This window comes from Scleropages formosus, chromosome 9 (genome assembly GCF_900964775.1).
Source record: "Scleropages formosus chromosome 9, fSclFor1.1, whole genome shotgun sequence".
NCBI classification, from domain to species: Eukaryota; Metazoa; Chordata; class Actinopteri; order Osteoglossiformes; family Osteoglossidae; genus Scleropages; species Scleropages formosus.
Genome location: NC_041814.1, coordinates 21,354,041 through 21,375,121, shown reverse-complemented (window position 1 = coordinate 21,375,121; position 21,081 = coordinate 21,354,041). Strand labels below are relative to the sequence as shown.

At 42.4% G+C, this 21,081-nt stretch overlaps 2 protein-coding genes across 8 annotated transcripts in view; one reads left to right on the top strand and one right to left on the bottom strand.

Moving 5' to 3' along the window:
- Positions 1-217: 217 nt before the first annotated feature.
- pign (phosphatidylinositol glycan anchor biosynthesis, class N) lies at positions 218-16,427 on the bottom strand. 2 transcript variants are annotated; one of them, XM_018754166.2, is made up of 29 exons: positions 15,808-16,427; positions 14,654-14,900; positions 13,864-13,985; positions 13,507-13,605; positions 13,227-13,333; positions 12,578-12,702; positions 12,321-12,451; positions 11,874-11,990; positions 11,106-11,146; positions 10,587-10,646; positions 10,319-10,411; positions 10,173-10,228; positions 9,676-9,754; positions 9,307-9,489; positions 8,992-9,131; positions 7,763-7,862; positions 7,544-7,636; positions 6,075-6,166; positions 5,159-5,264; positions 4,441-4,549; positions 3,987-4,089; positions 3,334-3,436; positions 3,141-3,227; positions 2,708-2,763; positions 2,499-2,574; positions 2,082-2,155; positions 1,627-1,669; positions 1,479-1,531; positions 218-1,047 (listed from the first exon to the last, which is right to left on the bottom strand). In XM_018754166.2, exons 2-29 carry the CDS (start codon positions 14,878-14,880, stop codon positions 924-926), a joined length of 2,799 nt encoding a protein of 932 aa, XP_018609682.1. In that variant the 5' UTR covers positions 14,881-14,900; positions 15,808-16,427; the 3' UTR covers positions 218-923. The 2 variants fall into 2 exon arrangements, with proteins under 2 accessions (XP_018609682.1, XP_018609683.1); XM_018754167.2 differs by lacking the exons at positions 14,654-14,900; positions 15,808-16,427 and having other exon boundaries at positions 13,783-13,888.
- A 120-nt stretch (positions 16,428-16,547) lies between these two features.
- relch (RAB11 binding and LisH domain, coiled-coil and HEAT repeat containing) overlaps positions 16,548-21,081 on the top strand; it is a 47,631-nt gene continuing 43,097 nt past the window's right edge. For 2 of the 6 annotated variants that reach the window (XM_029254719.1, XM_018753977.2), the window contains exon 1: positions 16,557-17,178. In XM_029254719.1, coding sequence (XP_029110552.1) covers positions 16,686-17,178 — 493 coding nt within the window. In that variant the 5' untranslated portion in view covers positions 16,557-16,685. Of the gene's footprint in view, positions 17,179-21,081 lie in introns of all 6 variants that reach the window. The other 4 variants (XM_029254721.1, XM_029254718.1, XM_029254720.1 and 1 more) reach the window with 3 other exon arrangements.

Below are 21,081 nucleotides of genomic sequence, written 5' to 3'. Positions count from 1 at the left end.
TTTTTAGCTTTATGACAAACCTCATCTTGGGATGATCTCTGTCTACTACAGCATCCAAAGATCCAAATCTCATGTGCTCAAGTTACACGACATATCCTTCAGACCTGTTTTCTCATTCTCATCAAATCTCAACACTAATTCATCTCAGTCAATTTCATTTATCAAGAAAGACCAAGATAAAGAGAAACAAAACATTTATATTCACTCTAGACCCAAACCATCATATTAAGATAGAATTTATAACTGTATTGCAAAGAGAACCCCAAGTTCACCTAAAAAAACCTTTTCTCCCTATATGCTATACCTCTTGAAAAGCATTAAACCATTTGGGCAGCTCAGATTAAAATGTTAATACAACTGGCATTTTAAACACATGAAACTGCCCATTCTGATGTGACAGGAAACATATAAATTAAACATGACATCATAAAGTACTGTTTAGTATAAAGCCCACAATATACGTGTTAAGACCCATATTAACAGAAAGCAAATGGGGGCTCATTTTCCTGCCCATTTCCTTTTAGTTTTAAAAGTTTGTGGGGGCTTACACAAAAATCCCAGAATCCAATGACATATACCCATATACCTTGTTAATACTTTTAAAATAAGCATACACCACCACTTACCTGTTTTTGGTACTAACGAAAAACCAGGAACTGTACAAGTACAGTTCTTTCAGTGCACATTACGCCCAATACATCAATGTCCGTTCATTCATTCATTCAATGATCACTTGTCCATTGCAGGGTTACAGTGGTCAAGAGTCTGTCCTACTACCATGGCGCATGAGCCAGGGTACACCCTGAAAGGACACCAGTCCACCACCTGAAAAACTGATGCATGCATTCACATAATTTACTAAAAACTGCATAGAGGGGAATGCGAAGTGATCCAGCTGTCCAGTGATCCAGTGATGGGAGCAGTCACGGGAAGTGCATTTTCATCTTCCTGCAAACATGTATTCTTCTGGATGTCAGGATGTGTGACACAATGCTGAGCAGCATCAGGAAGATGGTCATGGACATGACAATGACATAATGGCTGATGCTAAAATGACAAAAAAAAAAAAAAAAAGAGACGACCTTCTCAGTAAAACTTCCCTTCAACCCAACTTCTGGTCCCCAAACACAGTATGTTTACCGTTTCATGTTGACAGAACAGCTAACCAGGAACATAGTTAGGATCAGAATGTGGACCTATTCAAAGGTTAAATGCGTACCCCTGTCCTTGGGGGTTATCACAAATTCCACAACACTTACCATGATTTCTGTGGAATATGTTGGCTCCTGACAACTGCTTTGTTTTGCAAGTTAGAAACAAACTGCAAACACATTGGGTGTGTACCCTGATGGCATTACATCTTGGGATATTCCCAGGTGTTCAAAGAAAGGGAAAGAATTCTAGAAAAAGCACAACTCCATGTATTCTTAAAGTTAATAATCTATAAAGGCTATGGCAGAGGTGCAGAGACTTCTAACCTGGTTCCGATGTCAAGCCAGCTCCCATAATCTTTAACTAAGAAGAAGAAATGCTGAAAACAGACAGGAGAAGGAGGTCAATTCCAAGGGGGGTGCTCAAAGGTCTAACAGTAAGTACGAGGCCAGAGTTCTCCGTTTCACAACTTACTAGAGCCATCAGGTCAGAGATGACAAGGACAATAAGGAAAAGGCTGAAAAGAAATATAAAAAACACATTCAGATAATTAGCAAAGCTTCCCCAGTCAAAGTGTTTTGATTAAAGAAAAACACTATAGTACAGTATAGTGGTTAAGACCCAAAAGGTAGCTGGTTCTATCAATAACCTTTACTTGCAATGTTACATAGCAACATACAATGTTAGTAACCACCTTCACAACAGTTTACACAACTGTCTATATTCACTGTCACTTCAGGGTAAATACCTTGATTAAGGGTACTACAGCAGGAGGTGGAACCTGAACCATGAACCTTCAGATCACAAGGTGACCGACCTAGTAACTACGCTGCTGCATTAAGAAGCCTCATCACTGAAGATACTGAACGTGAACTGTATCAATAAAAGCCTGAATCACTGTCAGTGACATATTAAGATATTTAGATTACCTTCTTGAGGAGAGCTGTGTTGAAACCTGGATGGTCTCAAACGTGCACATTACAATGAGGAATGGAATCAAAACCTGGGGGAAAGAACCAAAAATCCTGAAAAGCGATTTCATTTCCATTTATGCTTCACACAAAACTGACATTATAGTGTCAACAAAGTCTTAAATTCATCTGAAAAAGCCATATATTATATATTGAACTGATTAAATGTACACCATCCTGTAATTTGTGTTAGTGTCCATTACTTGTGTTTTAACGGCAACTTAAGTTCTAAGACTGAAAGACACTAAAAATCCTCAGATGGAACTATGAATATGCTCTTTTATATTCTTTTAATATTAACTTTTTAATGTTATACTTAAATCGCACATGAGAACAGCAGAAACAGGAAGTGACCATGTGCGAGAGCTGTATTACCTTCCACATCAGCAGCGCTCCCATGACGAAAGGGTTAAACACAGTCAAAAAGCAGTAAACTGAAGCAGGGTCGAAACTAGAGCGGCAACAAAGGGGAGGGTTTTGGAGATCAAGCGGTATCAGTCTGACCAACTTTTAAACTGCCATTTGATGAAAAAAATTAAGCTCGTCCAATATGGAAGGTAAAAATCGCATCACTGCCACTATACCTGTTGATGGAGGCGATGTTGCCTGTGCCAAAGAAGGCCGTTACAATGAAGAAAATCTACAGTGGGTGTAAAGGTATCAAAAACTGTACCCTGTTAGTATGAACTCAACAACTGCAAATAAATAACTTTATGCTTCGATTAAATGCACTCACTGTTTTCTGCAATCATTCATATCATACATTAACTTATTGACTAACAACGGCTTAAGATACAAAGAGATACAAAGCGGGTGGGGGGGTAGCTATACTTTTATAAGAAACTTACACGCAGAGATACATACGGAGATAATGTATATTCAAGACCTAAGCATAATTTACAATTTCACATGCTTATTAGAACACATTATTCTAATTTTGTCCATCTTGACAGGTGCATGCCAAAGGAGCGCCACCTAGGGTCCACTGCTGACATCACAATGGCGAGCAAAGGATACAAAGAAGTACGACCGTCTGATGTCGTCGAGCTTCAGTTGCCTGATCTTGGTTATGTCGATGCTGTCAGAGAAATCGAAGCTGGAGAGCTGCAAACAAAGTCCTCTTTCAGCTTACATGAGCAGCTATGATCAGGTGCAGGGAGAAGATGTAAAGAATATTGTGTGTTTTAACAGATGATCAAGTCCCCCTGACCTCCACTTTTGAGGAGACACCTTGAGTATGCGTAGCCTCCTGCTCCAGGTTGATCCACACAAACATCAGTAATGATAGGACTGGAGGAAAGAGGGCTTCGTGGCTATTAAAAAAAAAAAAAAAAAAAAAAAATTAAAAATTAAAAACCCACCATGGCAAACAGCAGCATTATTCAACTTATTCAGAGAACGGAAACAGGACAAAAGTCTATCATTGCCAGGATGCTAATATTTTTTCAGCAGTTTTGGTCTTTAACTATATATTTTCCCCACACACAGGGAATTGGAAGAGAAACTATTGAGAAAAGTTTATCAATTTCTCTTCGGATTTCTCATGAGAAAAATACCCGCCCCCAACATGCATGTAAATGTTAATTTGTACTAAACCCATTACTTCTGCGATATGTACTCTGACAACTATTCTTTTTGTGCTTTGACCAGAATTTTGTAGGAATATGAATTAAGGCTATGCAGTTAATTTGTACTTTCATGCCACCTAAAGTTTGTTCTGCAGTAAGTTCCCCAAAGAGGGGACAAAGGTTTTGAAAAAGAATCCTACACACTTTGTGGGAGTTTTAAAACAAAAAGAAAAACCAAGACCACAATAGTGCGAAAAACTGGAGGAGTGCGTGTTTGAGCTGAAGTGAACGTTACCCTGTGCTGAGGAGGAGGTATGTGGACACCAGAGACAGGGAGATGCTCAGCAGGCGCTGGAAGAGGCGGGTGGAGCTCATCAGAGGCACTACAAACAATGAGGCTGTAAGACAGGGTAGCGAGCTGTTACAGGTGCGCAGTTCGAGGAACCAGAGGTGACAGCCACGCAGGGAAAACAAGACACTTAAACAACTCCAATGGATCATTTTGATCACACTGAATTAACAAATGGCCATGATGACGGGAGGGGGAGAAAAAAAAAAAAACACTATTCACATAATTTTGCCCACTTGGCTGAGATCCATGAAATAGGAACTTTTACAATTTCTGCTATTTTAATTTCAAATACCCACAAAAGTGCACATAATATTAAGTTTTTCCTATTACGTAAAACCAAACATTCTGAAAAACACACACATAGAGGTGCAGCATGTGTCTGAGCGAGAGATCTCACCCAGCGTCATCCAGCTGACCAGCTGGTTGAACAAAGGCAGGCCCTGCTTCTGGCTGAGGCTGCTGTGGGTGCTGCTCACCACGTAGGCACACAGGGCCACATGCACCATCTGCAATCACAGCAGCACAAAACAATGCTAATAAAAGTTTCGTAAAGGACTTGGCCACTATACCCATGGGAGAAGTACTTTATTTTACGAAATATCCACAGACGAAGCGTAAATGAATAAATTACAAGAAATTTTCCCATTATATAAAAACACGGCTGTTTGAACAAACTTTTACTATTGTTATTCTTTTTTTGTTCATTTAGCAGACACTTTGGAAAAAGTGACTTATAATGATAGGTTGGTACATTAAGCGGTTCCGAAAATGTTTGTTTGTTGTTAAAATTTATAGAGCTGGATATTTTTACTGGTGCAAATCAGGATAAGTACCACAACCAAGTGTACTGCATTAGAAATCTAACCTGGGTCTCCCTAATGCTACAGCTGTAACCACTGCGTCACCACTAGCTGCACAGCAAGTAGTGCTGCTGTCTCTCAGTGCCTGGGTGGCGCGAGAGGACGTGGGCTTGATCCCCGCATAGTCTGTATGGAGTTTGCATGTCCTCCCCATGTCTGTGTGTGTTTCCTCCAGGTGCTCTGGCTTCCTCCCACAGTCCAAAGACACGCTTGCTGTTCAGTATGGTTTGCTGAGGTGTTAGAGAGGGGTGTCACCTGACAGGCGCAGAGCTGACGGTCTCTCCTCTGCACAGGACCGCGTGTCCGTGACACTGATAGGAAGCAGGCCGAGGTCAGGACAGTCAGAGCACCAGCACACATCCTAAGGTTCGGCCGAGAGGAAGACGCGTCAGCGGCGCAGCGTCGAACAATCTCAGCCGCAAGCGACTACGAAGCTACACAACAGTAATATGTACAGGACAGCAGCAGCTAGAGCGACGATTAGAAATCAGTTAGTATAAAGACGACAACATTGTTATTCATCTGTTTAGCACTTTTCTCCAAAGCAAAATACAATGTGGTGTATTTCACACATTTATACTCAAGCAATTTAGGCGAAGTACTCTTCTCACAGGTACTTGGAGGTGGGACGAAAACCAGGTCCTTTGATTACTAGGTGACAGCTCTATGCAACAGGTTGGGGAGTGCAGCCATGTAGTCCATGGACCTGTGTTCAAATCCCATCTACTGCTGTACTATGCTTGACCGAGATGCTTACGGTGAATTCATACAGTAAAACTTCCCTGGCTGTATAAATTGGTGAATCACCGTAAACAGCTCAAAATATATGTTGTCTGGGGAGAAACAAAGTGTCTGCTACACGAACAAATGTAACCACTATGACACCTGCTGCCCAACTGCTGGGATCATCCCTAGAAACTGCACCGACAGGCCATGGACCCATAAGATACTAATGGTTGACCCATAAGATTCATAAGCTATTGTGACCTGAGCAAATTAGTATTTGTCATAAATGAAGATCTAAAGACTCTAAATTAATAAAGACCCTAACCCTCTGAATGACAACTGTCTAATTAGAAAGGCAGTCCCTGCTGCATCCAGGCGATCACCCTATGGGGTGAACTGTTGGTCCATATAAGGTGAGCTTAAAGTGGCCCTCCAAAGGTCTTACACCAAGGTGACACTAGGCTCTCTGCCCACCACAGGCATCATGGGGAAGGCTGCCAAGAGCAAGCAGACCAGGGTCCAGGCCAATGACCAGGCCTGAAAAATAAACAAAAGAAAAAACAGGATTCAGGGTCAACAGGCCAACCAGACTGATACAAGAACTAGATGCACCCTACCACATTGTCTTCTGACCTTCTATTCCACATTGATTTTTGTTACTGTGAATCAGAAATTCATTTTAGGTCTTTTGTTTGCTACAAACATACAGTACTGCGCAAAAGTTTTAGGAACTTGGAGTGGGGGACTGGAAAGTGAGAATGTTTCCAAAAATAATGCTCTGAATTAATGAACTTCCTACAATGCTTAGTAATCATCCATCATCAACAACCACTTGGCATGGCAGGCTTGGCCAGGTCCCACTCTCTAGCAGGTCTGGGGTTCTAGTCCTGCTTGGGGTGCCTTGCGATGGACTGGTGTCCCGTCCGGGGGGTGTCCCCTCCCCCTCCAGCCTTGCACCCTTTCTTGCTGGGTTAGGCTCCAGTTTGCCACAACCCTGCTTGGGACAAGCAGTTACTGACTGACTGACTGACTGACTGAGTGTGTGTGTGTGTATATATATATATATATATATATACATACATACACATATATACACACACACACACACACACACACAAAACCCTTACTGTAATACTGTAACTGCTTGCAAAAGTAATGATTGAAAATGTAAAATATGCTCTTTCCCACTGACACTAATGTCGAAGACATTAAATAACTGGCCAAAACAAATATTTTTGTGAAATATCTAAGTGCCTAAGACTTTTGCACAGAACTGTATATTGCTTCAGATTATTTTAATATTACTCTATCAGTGTCACCTCAGTCCAAGGTGATTTACGCTGCTATAGACACCATTTACAATGAGCCACTCGTCCATACATCAGTGTATCTAGCAGTGTAAGTCACCTTGGTGAATAAGTTGTGTGCGCTGATGACACCAGTGTTCACTGGAAGTCGCTTTGGAGAAGAGCGTCTGCTAAATGATGTAACAAACTTAAACGTGCATCTTAAATAGAGAACTTCAGGACAACCATTTTAAGAAGGGCACAGTATTACAAAAATGGAATTAAGATAACCAAAAACTCCTTGAGGATAAGAAACAAAACGTGTCTGATAAGTAAAGTAAGTTATTTCATGGAACAAACACAGCTTTAAGGTTATCTGGTTAATGTTTGTTCCTTCAATATCAAGAAAGCTGTGAACAAAGTTGTAAACTAAGACCTACTTGGCCTGACAAAAAGAATTTGTCTTGCAAACAAAAGTGATCATTTTGATTCCTGGGGGGGACTGAAAATCTTATTTTTGCCAACTTCCACCAGCTGCACTGGATTCAGCCATTTGCTTGAATTCCGGACCACACCGAACCTCTGGCGTTCAGACGAGTAAAGGTCCTGCTTTCAGCCAATGATTTACCTTTGTTTTAGTGTACAGGTGGGAGAAAAGTGGCCACCCAGAGAGCACGGCGAGTCCAACGGTTAACGTAGCCCTGTAGAAAAAGCTAACAACCTGGAGAGAGGAACAAGCAAAGTCAATGGAACCCAGCTGAGCTGTATCTGCGCTCACAGATGCAAGTCTAATGAGAAGATATAGAAAATCAGAGTCAATGTACAGAACAGGAATAGTGGTGCTTACCAGCAGCTCGATGCCAGGTATGACCAGGAGAAAGTACCCAAAACATTTGCTTAAAGGCAGTGACGGAGTGGAGCTTATCAAGTCAGAAAGAGTTCCAGCCCTGGAAAACAGCACACGCAAGGTGTGTGTGTAGATATACATACATATATATATATATATATATATATATATATATATATATATATATATATATATATATATATATATATGTGTGTTGGAGTGGCATCCACATCAGAAATGACCTCAAAGCACTTATTTTCAGGGTAACGCTAAAAAGCCGTTAGGCACAGAATGTCACTTGTCTTTCCCTGCATTTTTGCAGAGGACATCAACATACACATCTAACAGTTTTTATAACCACATAGCTCTATGCTGAAGATATACAAATGAGAGCGCTTTTAAAACCGGCCCTTCATCGCATTCACAGAACCCTTGCTGCACATAAAAGTAATTCCCTTTTCTTTTATGCATTATCATCAGTCATAGTGCACGAATGCCCTCCAGGCACATTCACAGTATTCACAAACAAATCATGCTTCCATCTCCTGCTGGATAAAGGGCGTCCTTTGAAATGATAAGAACAGGGTGATGATGTCGCCGCAGTGCCGCACGCTCCTGCTCTGCAGCAGACTAATGGATGTCACTTCTCCCTAAACATAAGAAAGGGGCAGCAGGATCGCTCTAGCAATTGCTCTAGCAATCCGTAAGCTTGTGTACATTAGTCGGTAGGATTGCTGGTATGCTATGAATAACCACGGAAATCCAATAATCCAATACAGCGTGGCAGAGAACCTGATTTCCAACAAAAGCTTAGAGGATTACTAGCCTTGCACCTCTGACTTAAAAAGGGCTGCAAAGTTGCCATACGTTTTTCCTGAATAATCACTGGTGCTATCATTTTACTTTTGCTAATGCTGCTATTACTACAATACTGCTAACAATAAGTGGTAAAAATAATAATTCATAAGACAGCACGGTGGCATAGCAGGCAGCGCTGGTGCCACACACTTTCTGAGCGGTGGAGTCAGATGTTAATTCAAATGCAGCTTAGTCAGTGTTGAATTGCATGCATGTTCTACCATGTTCCTGTGCCATGTGTGTGTGGGAAATCATCCCAAGATTGAGTCATGCCCAGTCCAGGGAGTATCCTGTCTCATACCCTATGTTTCCAGGACAGGCTCTGGACAGCCATAACCTTACATGATGTAGCATCATTTTTGTACACTTACTCTTTGACCACAGAGTACCAGATAGGCACTGGAAGCAGGCAGTAAATGTAGTACGTCCAGGGGCTTGCCTGCACCAGCAGGAACAGGGTGATTCCCAGTGCCACAGAGAAAAAGATTCGCCCAGGAGCCTTGCTTGTCGTCTATAAAAGTAGATGGCAGGAGATCAAAACTCAGCCATGAATTACTGACACCGGAAAAAAATGTCATGTAGTGTTTGTTGTAAAACTGTCTGCTTCAGGCATCCATTTCTGCATAAGGCCATCAGGAGCCATCAGCCGTGGACTTTGAGACAACTCGTCATACCCCCCCCCTCACCAGATCTCTAGGAGCACGAGGTTTACGTAGGCCAGCGTGGGTCTTCAGGATGATGAGGACGACATAGGAGGTCCAGCCCACAAAGCCCAGGACCACGCTGCAGCCCAGGAAGAAGCGGTCATAGGTGTGGTAGTAGGTCAGCCCCTCTGTTGCTAGCGCTATCATGGCATGACACACACTGATCTAGAGCACAAAGCATAGAAAGAGCCGTAACTTGAGGCAGCGCAGCCTTACTGACACTACCACACCAATTAAATACAATACCTATTGTTCGCTTGACATCGGATGAATTACTCTCCGCAAGGGGGAAAACTGCGCAATAAACTTTGTTGAGAAATAAACCACAACAACTGAAGCTGTGGTACGTACTGCTTCATCATATTCTCCTTGCTGGATGAGGGATCTCGCTTTCTGAATGAAATCCAGCTGCTTGGATTCAGTCAGCAATCTGAAAGAATGAGCTCAATTTCAGTCTGATCAAATGTCAAAAGTAACAAAACCATGAAGCTGATGAAAGTACTTGTTTTAAATATATAAATCAATTTAGTGCACTCAAAACATAAGCATGTGACATTTTCAACTTGTTGCTCAGGAGAAGAAAGAAAAAAAAAAAAAAAAAAAAAAAAAAAAAAAAAACCACACGGAGTAACGAGTTCAAGTCGGATGACGTTCCATCACACAAAAACCTTCAGAAGCAATGCTTAGGTTGCATTTAACAAGTCTGCTCACAGACAACTACTTCCAATTTAAACATAATAATAATAATAATAAAAAAATTAGTCTTAATATTGTCTACTTCTAGAATCTGAGAAATCCAAAAAAGGTCATTTTAAATATAGACTAAAAAAACTAAAGTAAACTCTTACTGGTATGGAGTAAAAAGAACAGATAATGTAGTGTCTTTCTTCTGAGCCATCTTGACCTGTAGGAATAACAAAACACCTAAGAACATCTATGATTTTTTTTTTTTTTTAAACACGTGAAAGTACAATTATACCAGCAGACACTGTACCTTGAACTGCTCCATAATCTGAAGGGAATTTGCATACATGCTCTCGGCTTTAAAGACTTTGCTGTTATTGAGGTACTCCAAAGGTAGGATGCCCTATAAAGCAGTCACAACAAGATGGTAAATAACAAAAACATTTTCCAAAAAAAAAAAAAAAAAAAAACAAAATGTACGACAGCGGATACTATACATTTGTGTATTTTCCCCCTTTCCTACTATTTACACACTACTGTACCACTGTTTTCATGGTTTAATATGGATGCTCTCATACCACAGAATTGAGAGGAATGGGCACTCCAATTAGAGAGGACATCAACGGAGCTATGTCTGCCTGAAAGGAGCACAACGGGGGGGGGGGGGGAACAGAACAATGAGAAAATTATATCTCAGTAATCATGTATATTAATACTGATAAACAACTGGGTTTTAAAAAAGTAGTAATCAATCTGGTACAAAACACAGCATTGCAAAGTGAAACGGATTCTAGTGATGGAACCTGGTCCCTAATTCATGACTTAATACAAGACAAAGAAATAGCATTTGTACAAATATACTTTTGATAAGAACTTAAGAAAATTTAAGAACCATTTATATTGGGAAAATGTAATAAAACAGAGTTATACACCTTTGGATCATGTAGCACAGGTTCATTGTTTGACTCTGCATCAAAACCTGAAACATAACTACTTTTTCTACATTCAAGCGACAGGAAAGGCTTTGAAGGAAAGAATGTCTAAATGATACTACAGCTGTACAAAAGATCTCTGAAACCAAACCATGTATTACCAACCTGGCTGACATCTAATCTTTTCACATTTTCTAGTCGCCACTCTGAAAGGGGAAAAAAGGACAATCACAAAAGGCAAGGCCAATTCTGCTCTAAAAATATTGCACCATTTCTACACTTTAAGATGTTGAAATGAAATAAAAAAAAAAAAAAAAAGTTAACATAAATAAAACCCAGGAAGTACAAGACAGTCTGTTTACTGCTCTGCTTCACCAAGCATCACAAAAAGCAACAGGAATAAAAATCATCACCTGTTCCCTGAGGCATCAGTCATGTAATGTATATGCAAGGTTTTTTGTAAGCTTTTATCAGAAATTCTTTTTAAACGGCAATATAACGCAATACCTGGTTCTTCCAGTTTCGCCTGTTATTTGCTGCATCACACCACCATAGACAGAGAGGACTGGTTTTCGAACACAAAAGGGCTACTAACCTTCACCACAGTTCTACGAAGGCAGCAGGGATGATATGCTATACCAGACACATACAGTAATTCCACAAAGATTTTTTTTTTTTTTAAATTGCCCTATAAAACATCCTTAATTCCACTTATGAAGTTTTTTCATCCCAAACCAGCAAGAAATATAACACTTATATTGCCATATATAAAGCAATACATACACACCTGAATTTGGGCCTCAGTGACCATTAATTTATTTAAGCAATTTGGGTTGAATGTCTTTATTGCAGCACTTCCCTCTTCCTAGGATCCCCTAGTCACAAGTCAGATTCACCAACTCACACTGTGCGCTTTGACCGCAACAGGAATACCTGGTAGATACCGATCGTCAAAGTGCTGGGTGGCGACCCTCTGCGGCCCCTGGACCCCAGCCCCCCAAGCCACCAGAGGGGTGAGTGTTTCAGAAGGGTGTCCAGCTCCATGGGTGCCTACCAACGAGATTCAGAGACACACAAAAGCAGCATTCTCAGCTTTAATACATCACACATTGCTCTACATCAAGAGAAACATTTACATATAACAACTATATACTAAAATTTAAGTTCAGTGCAAGTAAAAAGACATCAATTCAAGAAAACAAATTCATCTCCTAACTCATAAAATTTCAGCAGCTGACAAGTTTCCGTCCATAAAATTCAAAAAAGGGTCAATAAAAAATTATATGACATGATATTTTAATCTGGCAATCAATAGCTTCAGACCCTTCTGAGAAATTTAAAATTCTTATGCACAGTATTCATCTTTAAGACAAGTCTCACCCCAGTTAGTCATGCCGTGGTCAGATGTAAAAATATAAGCCGTTTTCCCGTCATTGTCAAAGAAGTCTTCAACTATAGAGACCACCTCTTCAACACCGGTGTCAACGATTTCAACATTTTTTAAATATTCACTGTAACAGCAAAATTAAAAAAAGAAAAACAAAACATTTCAACAGGTAAGTGGCTTCAGCTCCAAACACTTTCAGAAAATACTTTAAGGACGTAATGCTTAAGACACGCAAGTTGCTCTCGCTCACCTCGACATGGGTCTATGTGCATGGCCGTTTGTGTCTATTCCCAGCAGATGCAGGAAAAACACATTCTGTTCCTGCCGTAACTTTGCAAGCATAGATTCATTTCCTTTGGCGGAGCTGAAGAAAGCCTACGCAGGGAGAGACATTTTCAGTGTACATCTAAAGCCTTCCTTCCAGGACACTGCATTCTGTGCTCTTCCAGCTGCGAGACTATAAAAAGGTTTGACCAGCTTTACGCTAAAATAGAAGCAGCAAACCGGTGGATGGAAAGACGTCCTAAAAGAGGTGTCTCAAGATGCTCAAATTTAAAATTCTGGGACTCTTGAGGGCTTAAGTTGACACAAGCATATGTCAACATCATGACCTCAGGAATGTGAATATATCCATCCATTCATCAATTTTCATTAACCGCTTCTCCTGATCAGGGTCACAGTGGTCCGGAGCCCATCCCAGAGTCACTGGGAGCAAGGCCGAGGGGAGGTACACCCCCAGATGGGAAGCTAAGGACTAATACAGCATCTAATGAATTTCTTCAGTTATAGCAGTTCAGAAAGTTTTAACACACACTTCAGGCAGCACTACTGGGTGACTGCAACTGTCTAGGTCACTGTCAATCTCTAACAAGCGTCTGAACGTCCAAAGCCTGCAATACCTTGACTTCATCGAAAACCCACGTGTCCAGTTTGGAGGCATCCTTGGCAGCAAAATCCTCCATCGCTGCAGAATACATGTGAGTGTAAACATGGTCCCCGCTGGCACCTGCAACACCGATACACAGACAAGTGTAGTTGCAAAGCTGTTACAGTAGCGTGCTGGTGAAGTGTAAAGGCTTTGGCATTGTACTTCATTCTGTTTCCTTAATTATGCTTCCTTCTGCCCAAATGATGAAGAAAAAAAAAAAAAAAAAAGTGTGCCAAATGACCTGAATTTACCTTTAGCAAACATGGGCAAGATGTCTGGACTTCCCCAGCACCAGGTATTCCTGCTTTCGTTAAACACAGAGTCAAACTCCACAGGATTTTCCTTCCAACCTATAATCAAATACAATGTGCTTAAAAATACTGAACTCCAAACTTGATTCAGACTATAAACATCTATATATGACTCCTCTGATGACTAGAAAGAGCAGATGGTACATCATTTAAGTAACCTTTGAAAGAATGAAAGTGTTAATTCCCAAAGCTTAGTAGTCCAAATAATCTTCTTACCCCAAACATCTCTTGATTTTCCATACATGAGCTTCAAGCAAGCTGCACTCTTAAAGGGCAGAAGAAGAGCTTCCTACTGACCTCTAGCAACAGCACTAACATCTTCATAAAACCCCGCGATCAGAGCAACATGGCCTGGACGCGACTCCGTAGGAACTCGTGTGTGTGAGACACCCCAGCTCCCCATTTCTTCAATTATGTTCCTGAGACACCATGGGAAGACAAACCAAGGTCAGGAATGTACCACAGCCATTCTTATTATGATCAGCTGGTGCTTTTACACAAAGTGACTTACAGTAATGGGACAGCTGGAAGCATAGCGGTTAGAGCTGCTGCCTTTGCACTCAAAGGCCATAGGTTCAAATCCCAGCTACAACTCCCTTGAGCAAGGTACTTACCCTAAAAATTGCTCCAGTAAAACTACCAAGCTGTACAAATGGGTAAATAATAAGTAGCTTAGCACTGTAAGCCACTATGGAGAAAAGCACTAGCTAAATGAATAAATGTAACGTAAAATGTATCGGGCCCATTTTCAGCAGGGTGTTCTTAGTTTCTCAGTTCTGGGTGCGTGCCTTGATCAGGAGTACTACAGCAATAATAGGGGGTAGGACTAGAAGTGGCAATCTCCAAACATTATCACTATCACATTCAGCAAAACAGCTTTCAGCTTGAATCTTTTGGCACATAAATACTAACTCCTGATAAGGCAAATACAGAAGTTTTTTTTTTTTTATATAAACACCTTTGGGGGAAGCAGTGAGGATTGAGGAAGAACAGACAGGAGAAAGCCATCTAGAGAACTTAGAGAGACTCCTCAGCTGTTTACCGGACACCTCTATCATGGGCTACTCATACACAAACAGGAGAGTACCTTATATAAGGAGCCCTGCGCGTCCCATTGGCATTGGGCTGCAGCAAGCTGTCGGCTCGGAGGCCGTCTGCCACAAACAGTACAAGGCGCTTGGCAGGTGGTGCAAGGGGCACGCGCTGCGGGGTCATGCCGTGGACAAGGGGAGACGTGAAGTAGATGTCAAATATGGACATGAAGAACACAATGTGGACCAGCAAGCCCACCACAAAAAACACTGTCAGGTTCATGTCAGCAAGGCAGTTCCAACCTGTAAACATAACAGAGATGTGTAGGTTATCCAGAAATCCATGCCACAGAGCTTTGCAAAACCACATTACAAAAAAAAAGACCCTAACAACAAGTTGGACTAATTCATTTCCAAGACCAGCTAAAGCACAGACAGACTGTATAACACAACAAAAAGATTACTGAGCAGTCTGACCAGCCCCATTATTAGACCTAGGATTTTGGTAGATGGTTAATAATATGGGGCAGCGCTGCTGTCTTACAGTGCCTGGGTGGTGTGAGAGAACGTGAGTTCCCACTCAGTCTGTGTGGAGTTTGCATGTTCTCCCCCGTGCCTGCATGGGTTTCCTCCGGATGCTCTGGTTTCCTCCCACAGTCCAAAGACATGCGGTTCAGCTTCCCCCATACTCCATAGTGTGTGAGTGACAGAGAGAGTGTGTTCCACTGATGTATGGATGAGTGACCCATTGTAAGTAGTGTATCTAGCAGTGTAAGTCACCTTGGTGAATAAAATGTGGGGCTAATAACACTACTGTTCACTGGAACTCTAAGTTGGTGAAAAGTGTCTGCTACTGTAAATAAATGTAAATATAAAACCACAAGTACAGAAACTAAATCACTCGGGTTACACTAGAGAAACATGTAGAGTGTAACTCCATTGATTGTGCTCAAAAGTCTAATTCTCACATTTAATCCAGTTTCAAACTGGGAATACAACAGTAACAATCAGCAAGCGCAGCGCATGCTGGGATACCAATAATCACGCGTAGTCACTGAACAACCACACAGCACAGGTATATATTATATAAGATATTACAGCCAATCAAGCAGTTTTAAATGAATTAACCTTAGCGGTTTCAACCACAGAAGTTGAGTTCATACGCACGAAACATTCATTGTTTTCGGCTGAATGTTATAAATAATCTTACCTGCTTCTGATTTTTCCCTCAGAATCTAAATTAAAAAAAAACTACACTCTCTGGTTTAACAAATCAAATGAATGAAAAGGCCGACAGCGCTGCTGAGCGTGTTCACTGCACAGCAAGCCATAACGACACTAGAACTGCTTCAGCAGACAAGAACTTAACACGTTTAAAATAAAAAAACAATCCTGTGTAAAAACCAATTAGAGTAACGTGAACTTTTAAGCAGCTTGGATGGATTTTAACACTGAACTTCCTTATTGTTTGACCTTTAAACCCGCGGTCCCCAGATCTATGGGAAATGTAGTTTCACAATGCACCGTGTTTCACGCCTTCTCCGGGTAAACAAAGTAACACAACGTAATGTGCTGTCTGTAATTGCTGTCGGTTACATATTCTCACGTCCATCACGGAACCGATTTTAAAAACCTAAACTTGCTTTGAAGCTCCGAAGACAACAATCAGTTAGTGCGATACTTATTATTTTTACTACGTTTTATCGAAAATATACTGTATGTTTAAGTATATATTTGACATAAAACGTAAGTATGCAGAAAGCTTCCATCTTTTATATGGTTGAGGCTATAGCGTCACTGTATCGTTATATAGATATATATATATTAGTATAGATAATGTTCTCTCATCGTTCGTTTCTCCCTACAGACGTGCTCGGCTCATTGCTGTCAGAATTGTCGCGCCCCTCAGATCTTTCTTGTTGTTTCATACGCGGTTCTGCACGTCAATCAAGAAACAAAGGGCGGATCGTAGAGTGACAGCCTTGCGTTCTGTCCAATCACGAGGGGGCATACAGCAACCCAGGAAGACCGCGTGAAAATATTATTAGCAAGCTCGGTTGCTGGCTCGCGGCACCCTTTAGTGTAAAAATGGCGGCGAGCAGCGTCAACCCATTTAATCTGAGCGATTCGGAGGAGGAGGCTGAGCGAAGGCCGGATGGGGCCGACGGCCCGCACAGTCCGAGCCGCGCCGCGCCGGGTCAGCCCATCGGACCGGTTTCCCCGCTAGCGGACTCGGAGCCAGGGGCGCTGCTGGGGTCGGGCAGCAGCAGGACGAGTCCCGGTGTGGAGAGTGTCGCCGCCCTGGCTGCAGCCGCTGCGGCTGCGGCTGCGGCTGCGGCTGCGGCTGCTGCGGGGGGACCGGCCGGCGCGGAACCCCGCGTGCCCGCCGACGCGATCGCCGCGCAGCTCCTCCGGGACCAGTACATCCTGACGGCGCTCGAGTTCCACACGGAGCTGCTGGAGGCGGGCAGGGAGCTGCCCCGGCTACGGGACTACTTCTCGAACCCGGGCAACTTCGAGAGGCAGAGCGGAACTCCGCCCGCGTGCAAGGAGCCTGGACTGGGTCCGGGAGGACAGCTCAGTGAGTACCGTACCGTACGTGTGTTCCGCGGTGACAGTCAGCAGCACTGACACTTGGGCCATCATCATCATCATCTTCTGCGTGGTCTCACCGACTGGTCCACCTTCTCACCAGGCACTATGGTCGTGGTCTCGCGCAGCGTTTTTTTAGCCTTCTGACTCTGACACCTGTGTGCAGTGAGTGACACAGGAGACCTAACATGATCATGTCATGATGATGATGATCAACTTCAGCACGATTTGCCCTTTCATACAGCAGGCTGTCATTCACACCGGTAAGCACACCGGTCAATGGTGACACGCGGTGGGATTTGAACCAGCAACCTCCAGGTTACAAAGCAACAGCCCTAACCGCTATGCCGCCTGCTGGTGTCAGAAGGTATTTTTGATACAAAGCTTAAACACGTTATATTGCTGAGTATTTTTTTTTGTTCAGGGTAAGTCCCTTGATCATTGGTACTGAAGCAAAAGCAGGGATTCGAACCAGGAATCTTCAGGTTGTACAGTGACAGTACTCTACCTCTTGCCTCTCATGCACATCGAGATGCAAAGTGCAGCTCTTCATTATTCCATACAGACACTGCCTAATATTCTTCACTTTTCTTTACTCAGAAGGAACCCTGTGTTTGACACTTTCAAAGGCCAAAGATAATTTAGATCCTGTCTTAGAAAATACTGCTTTACTGGAGATGTTTAGGGTTAGTGTAGTTTTTGTTGGGGTTCAGAATTGGTCCTATAGCGACTCCAACCTATAATCTTCTTGTGCCAGAAGCCCAGGTTCTCGACCATCTCGCCACCTGTATTCTGATAACGCCATGAGGAAGGTTCAAATGTAACTCAAGCATGTGCAAGGGTGTGTGTGTGTGTGTGTGTGTGTGTGTGTGTGTGTGTGTGTGAGAGTGATTGCTGAACTGCTATTTCTCAAGAGCGCACAGTAATAAAAAACGGGTGTGTTATTACAAACCTTATTCCAAGTGTGTGTGTGTGTGTGTGTGTGTGTGTGTGTGTGTGTGTGTGTGTTACGACAGGTGTCGGAGAGACCACGGCATTCAGTTCGTCGTTTCACCCCCTCATGCATCACAGTGAAGAGAACAGCAAAGTTTCTTAAAACCTGGCTCAGATTTGTCAGTAAACCATGGAGGATTAGCTGCTGTGACAGTTCAATGAAATTAACTGAAAACCCGAAGAACAGAGTGTAGCTGAGATAAATATGTACACCTACACACACACACACACACACACACACACACAGACATACACAGAGCACTATGTTTGTGTACTTATCGGTGCAAATATAATTGCCTTAAACCGCCTGCAGCGATCCGCAGGGCCAGGAATACACGTTCTGCATATTGATTCTTTGTCGTAATTTGACAGTAATTTTCTGCACGCTGTGTTCTGAGTTCAGTTTGTGTGCTTTTTTTCAGCCAGCTGAAGTAAATATACTGAGCATTTAGGAGGGGAAAAAAAAAAAAAAAAACCCCACTCTGCATTACAAGATGCAGTGTGTTACCGTATGAAACCCTTAAAAGCTGAAATAAATGACTTACCAGTGAAGGTAATGAGTGCTGCTTTGATTTGTTCCAGTTGTTGCCCGTCGTGATTTTGCAGTTTGTCTAGTGAAATAAGTAGAGGAATTACCGTGATTGAAGGCATGTATACACAGAGTGGACGTACTTGAGAAATATTTTGGCAATAGGTTTTAAACCTAATGTCTTAGTTTGGCTCTCAGCCTCATCTGGAACCTCTACAAATGCTGTTTTACAAAGTTGCTCATGAGCAGCATGGGCCACAATAAGGCTTCTTTCATGCTGGAAATGCTACAGTTGAGGTAGCCTAGTGCTTAGAGCCAGGATTTACCCTGAATGGATACGGTAAAAATTGCCCAGTTGTGTAAATTGGTAAATCATAGTAAGTAACTCGGTATAGAAACCTGGCATTATAAGTTGCTTTTGAGGAAAGTGTCATCTGGAAATAAATCATGCTGCCTTTTGTATATTCTGTTCTGACCTTGTGCTCTGCTGATGCCAGATGAAATATGATATGGAAAGGTGTAAGAAGTGCTACAGGCACTTGTGGACGCTAATCCCGTGTTGTGAAACAATGACCATGTACGTAGCGTATACCTCTCGACACCCGTGTTTGGCACCATACTATGTACACTGTTTTTCTTCCACCTGAACACTTAGTTACCTGGACTTCGTCAAACCATGATGCTCATCACAGAGGAGTTAAATCAAGCAAGTTGAGGAGTCGATAAAATACTTCTGGGGTGCCCCCCCTCCCAAAGGATCTATTCATTTTTGTCCTTTAAAGCTTATACAAGTGTTATTTCACTTTTCAGGGAGCGGTACGTGGCATCCTGCTTAGAGCTGTCACCTTGAAATTTGCACGACCCAGGTTCAAATCCCCAGTCCCGCTGTAGTACCCTTTAGCAAGTGGTTTAACCCACGTTTATACAGTAAAGATTACCCAGCTGTATAAATTGGGAAATAATTGTTGATACAGACACTCCTCACTTAACGACCGAGTTCCGTTCCTACGACTAGGTCGTTAAGCGAATTGGTCGATAAGCGAGGAGACGCCCCTTACCGATATTTCAAGAATACTGTACTGGTAGTGGGTTTGTGTCAACCATCTTTAGATATTGTTTTAATGTCACCTTTGCACCATTTCTAACATTTTTAATGTATTTATAAATGTTTATACAGTAGTGTACTATATACTGTAATAAACAGAATAGAGGAAATCAGCTCTAATATACATTACTTAGGTTTCCATACTGTAAATACAGGTAATTGTTTTTCTTATTCTGAATAAAGAAAAGGTCTAAAGGAAACTCCAACTTGATAACTTTGTTTTAATTTGCATAACTCTTACATATTAGAGAACGTAAAAATACAATCGACGAACGAACGAAATATGTAGTCTTGGAGATTGCGAACGATAGTGTAGCGAACTCTGACCGACTGCGGGAACGAGACCGAGACTGAGAAAGGGTGATGCGAGATGAGATGCTTGACGCCGAGACGCCGCGCTGCCGTTTCCACGAGCAAAGTTCTCGTACAGCGTACAATACCGAGTGGTCTGAGAGCTGGCCGTAAGTCCGCGCGGTCGTCGAACAGGTAGGTCGTTAAGTGAGGAGTGTCTGTAATTTAGTAAAAAATCCTCACATCGGAGGTTTGGACAAGAGCATCACATGCATGAATGAGTATAAATAATTGTGATAATTTAAAACCAATCCCTTCCAAATTCATACCCACGTCTTACGTGTGCTCTTGCAAGTATGAATCATGTTGTCCTGTGATAACTCTGATTATAAATTTGCACAGGTGATGACTGAATGAATGTGAAACATGCCATGTTTAGCCTTAGGAGGATATGACATCAGTCTCCGTTTTCATCCTTGGTTTCATTGCTAAGGTTTTTCTTCCAGTGCGGTGCGTCTGGTTCAGCGCACAGATGGGCCACAAGCAGTTCTCCATACTGGGCATACAGCGAGGGGACGCCAGCGCTCTTCAGTTTAAACTCCACATTTGAAGTGTGTGATGAGCAGGAGGCATTGCCAGTGCGGGTTTTATAAGGGCTCTAATGATGCGTTCACTTTTGCCCTCAAAAGAGCTTATGAAGTCTTGCTGAAGGGCCTTGCCTTTCTGTTTGTTTGTTCGGTTTCCTTTCTAGGACTGCAGCATCGGACATCAGTTACGGCTCTGTGATTTTGCCACGTGGTTTGAGGACGCTCGGAGAAGGGTTCTGTGCCGATAATGGTCTTTGTCTGCAGAGAGTGCTGTCGAGGCACCGGCACACAGCTGACCTCCTGCTTTTTGGGATGATCGATCAGCTCCGATAAGGAAGGGCCTGGTGTTTGGCCAGGGGACAGCAGATGGTTCCAGTTACACGCCTG

Bases quoted from the DNA above. Each gene is read 5' to 3' on its own strand.
- pign (XM_018754166.2), bottom strand. From the start codon at position 14,880: ATGAACCTGACAGTGTTTTTTGTGGTGGGCTTGCTGGTCCACATTGTG. The intron at 12,452-12,577 runs GTGAGCGAGAGC...TTGCTGTTACAG, and splicing joins GCACATAGACCCATGTCGAG to TGAATATTTAAAAAATGTTG. The intron at 10,412-10,586 runs GTATGAGAGCAT...ACTGCTTTATAG, and splicing joins CCATTCCTCTCAATTCTGTG to GGCATCCTACCTTTGGAGTA.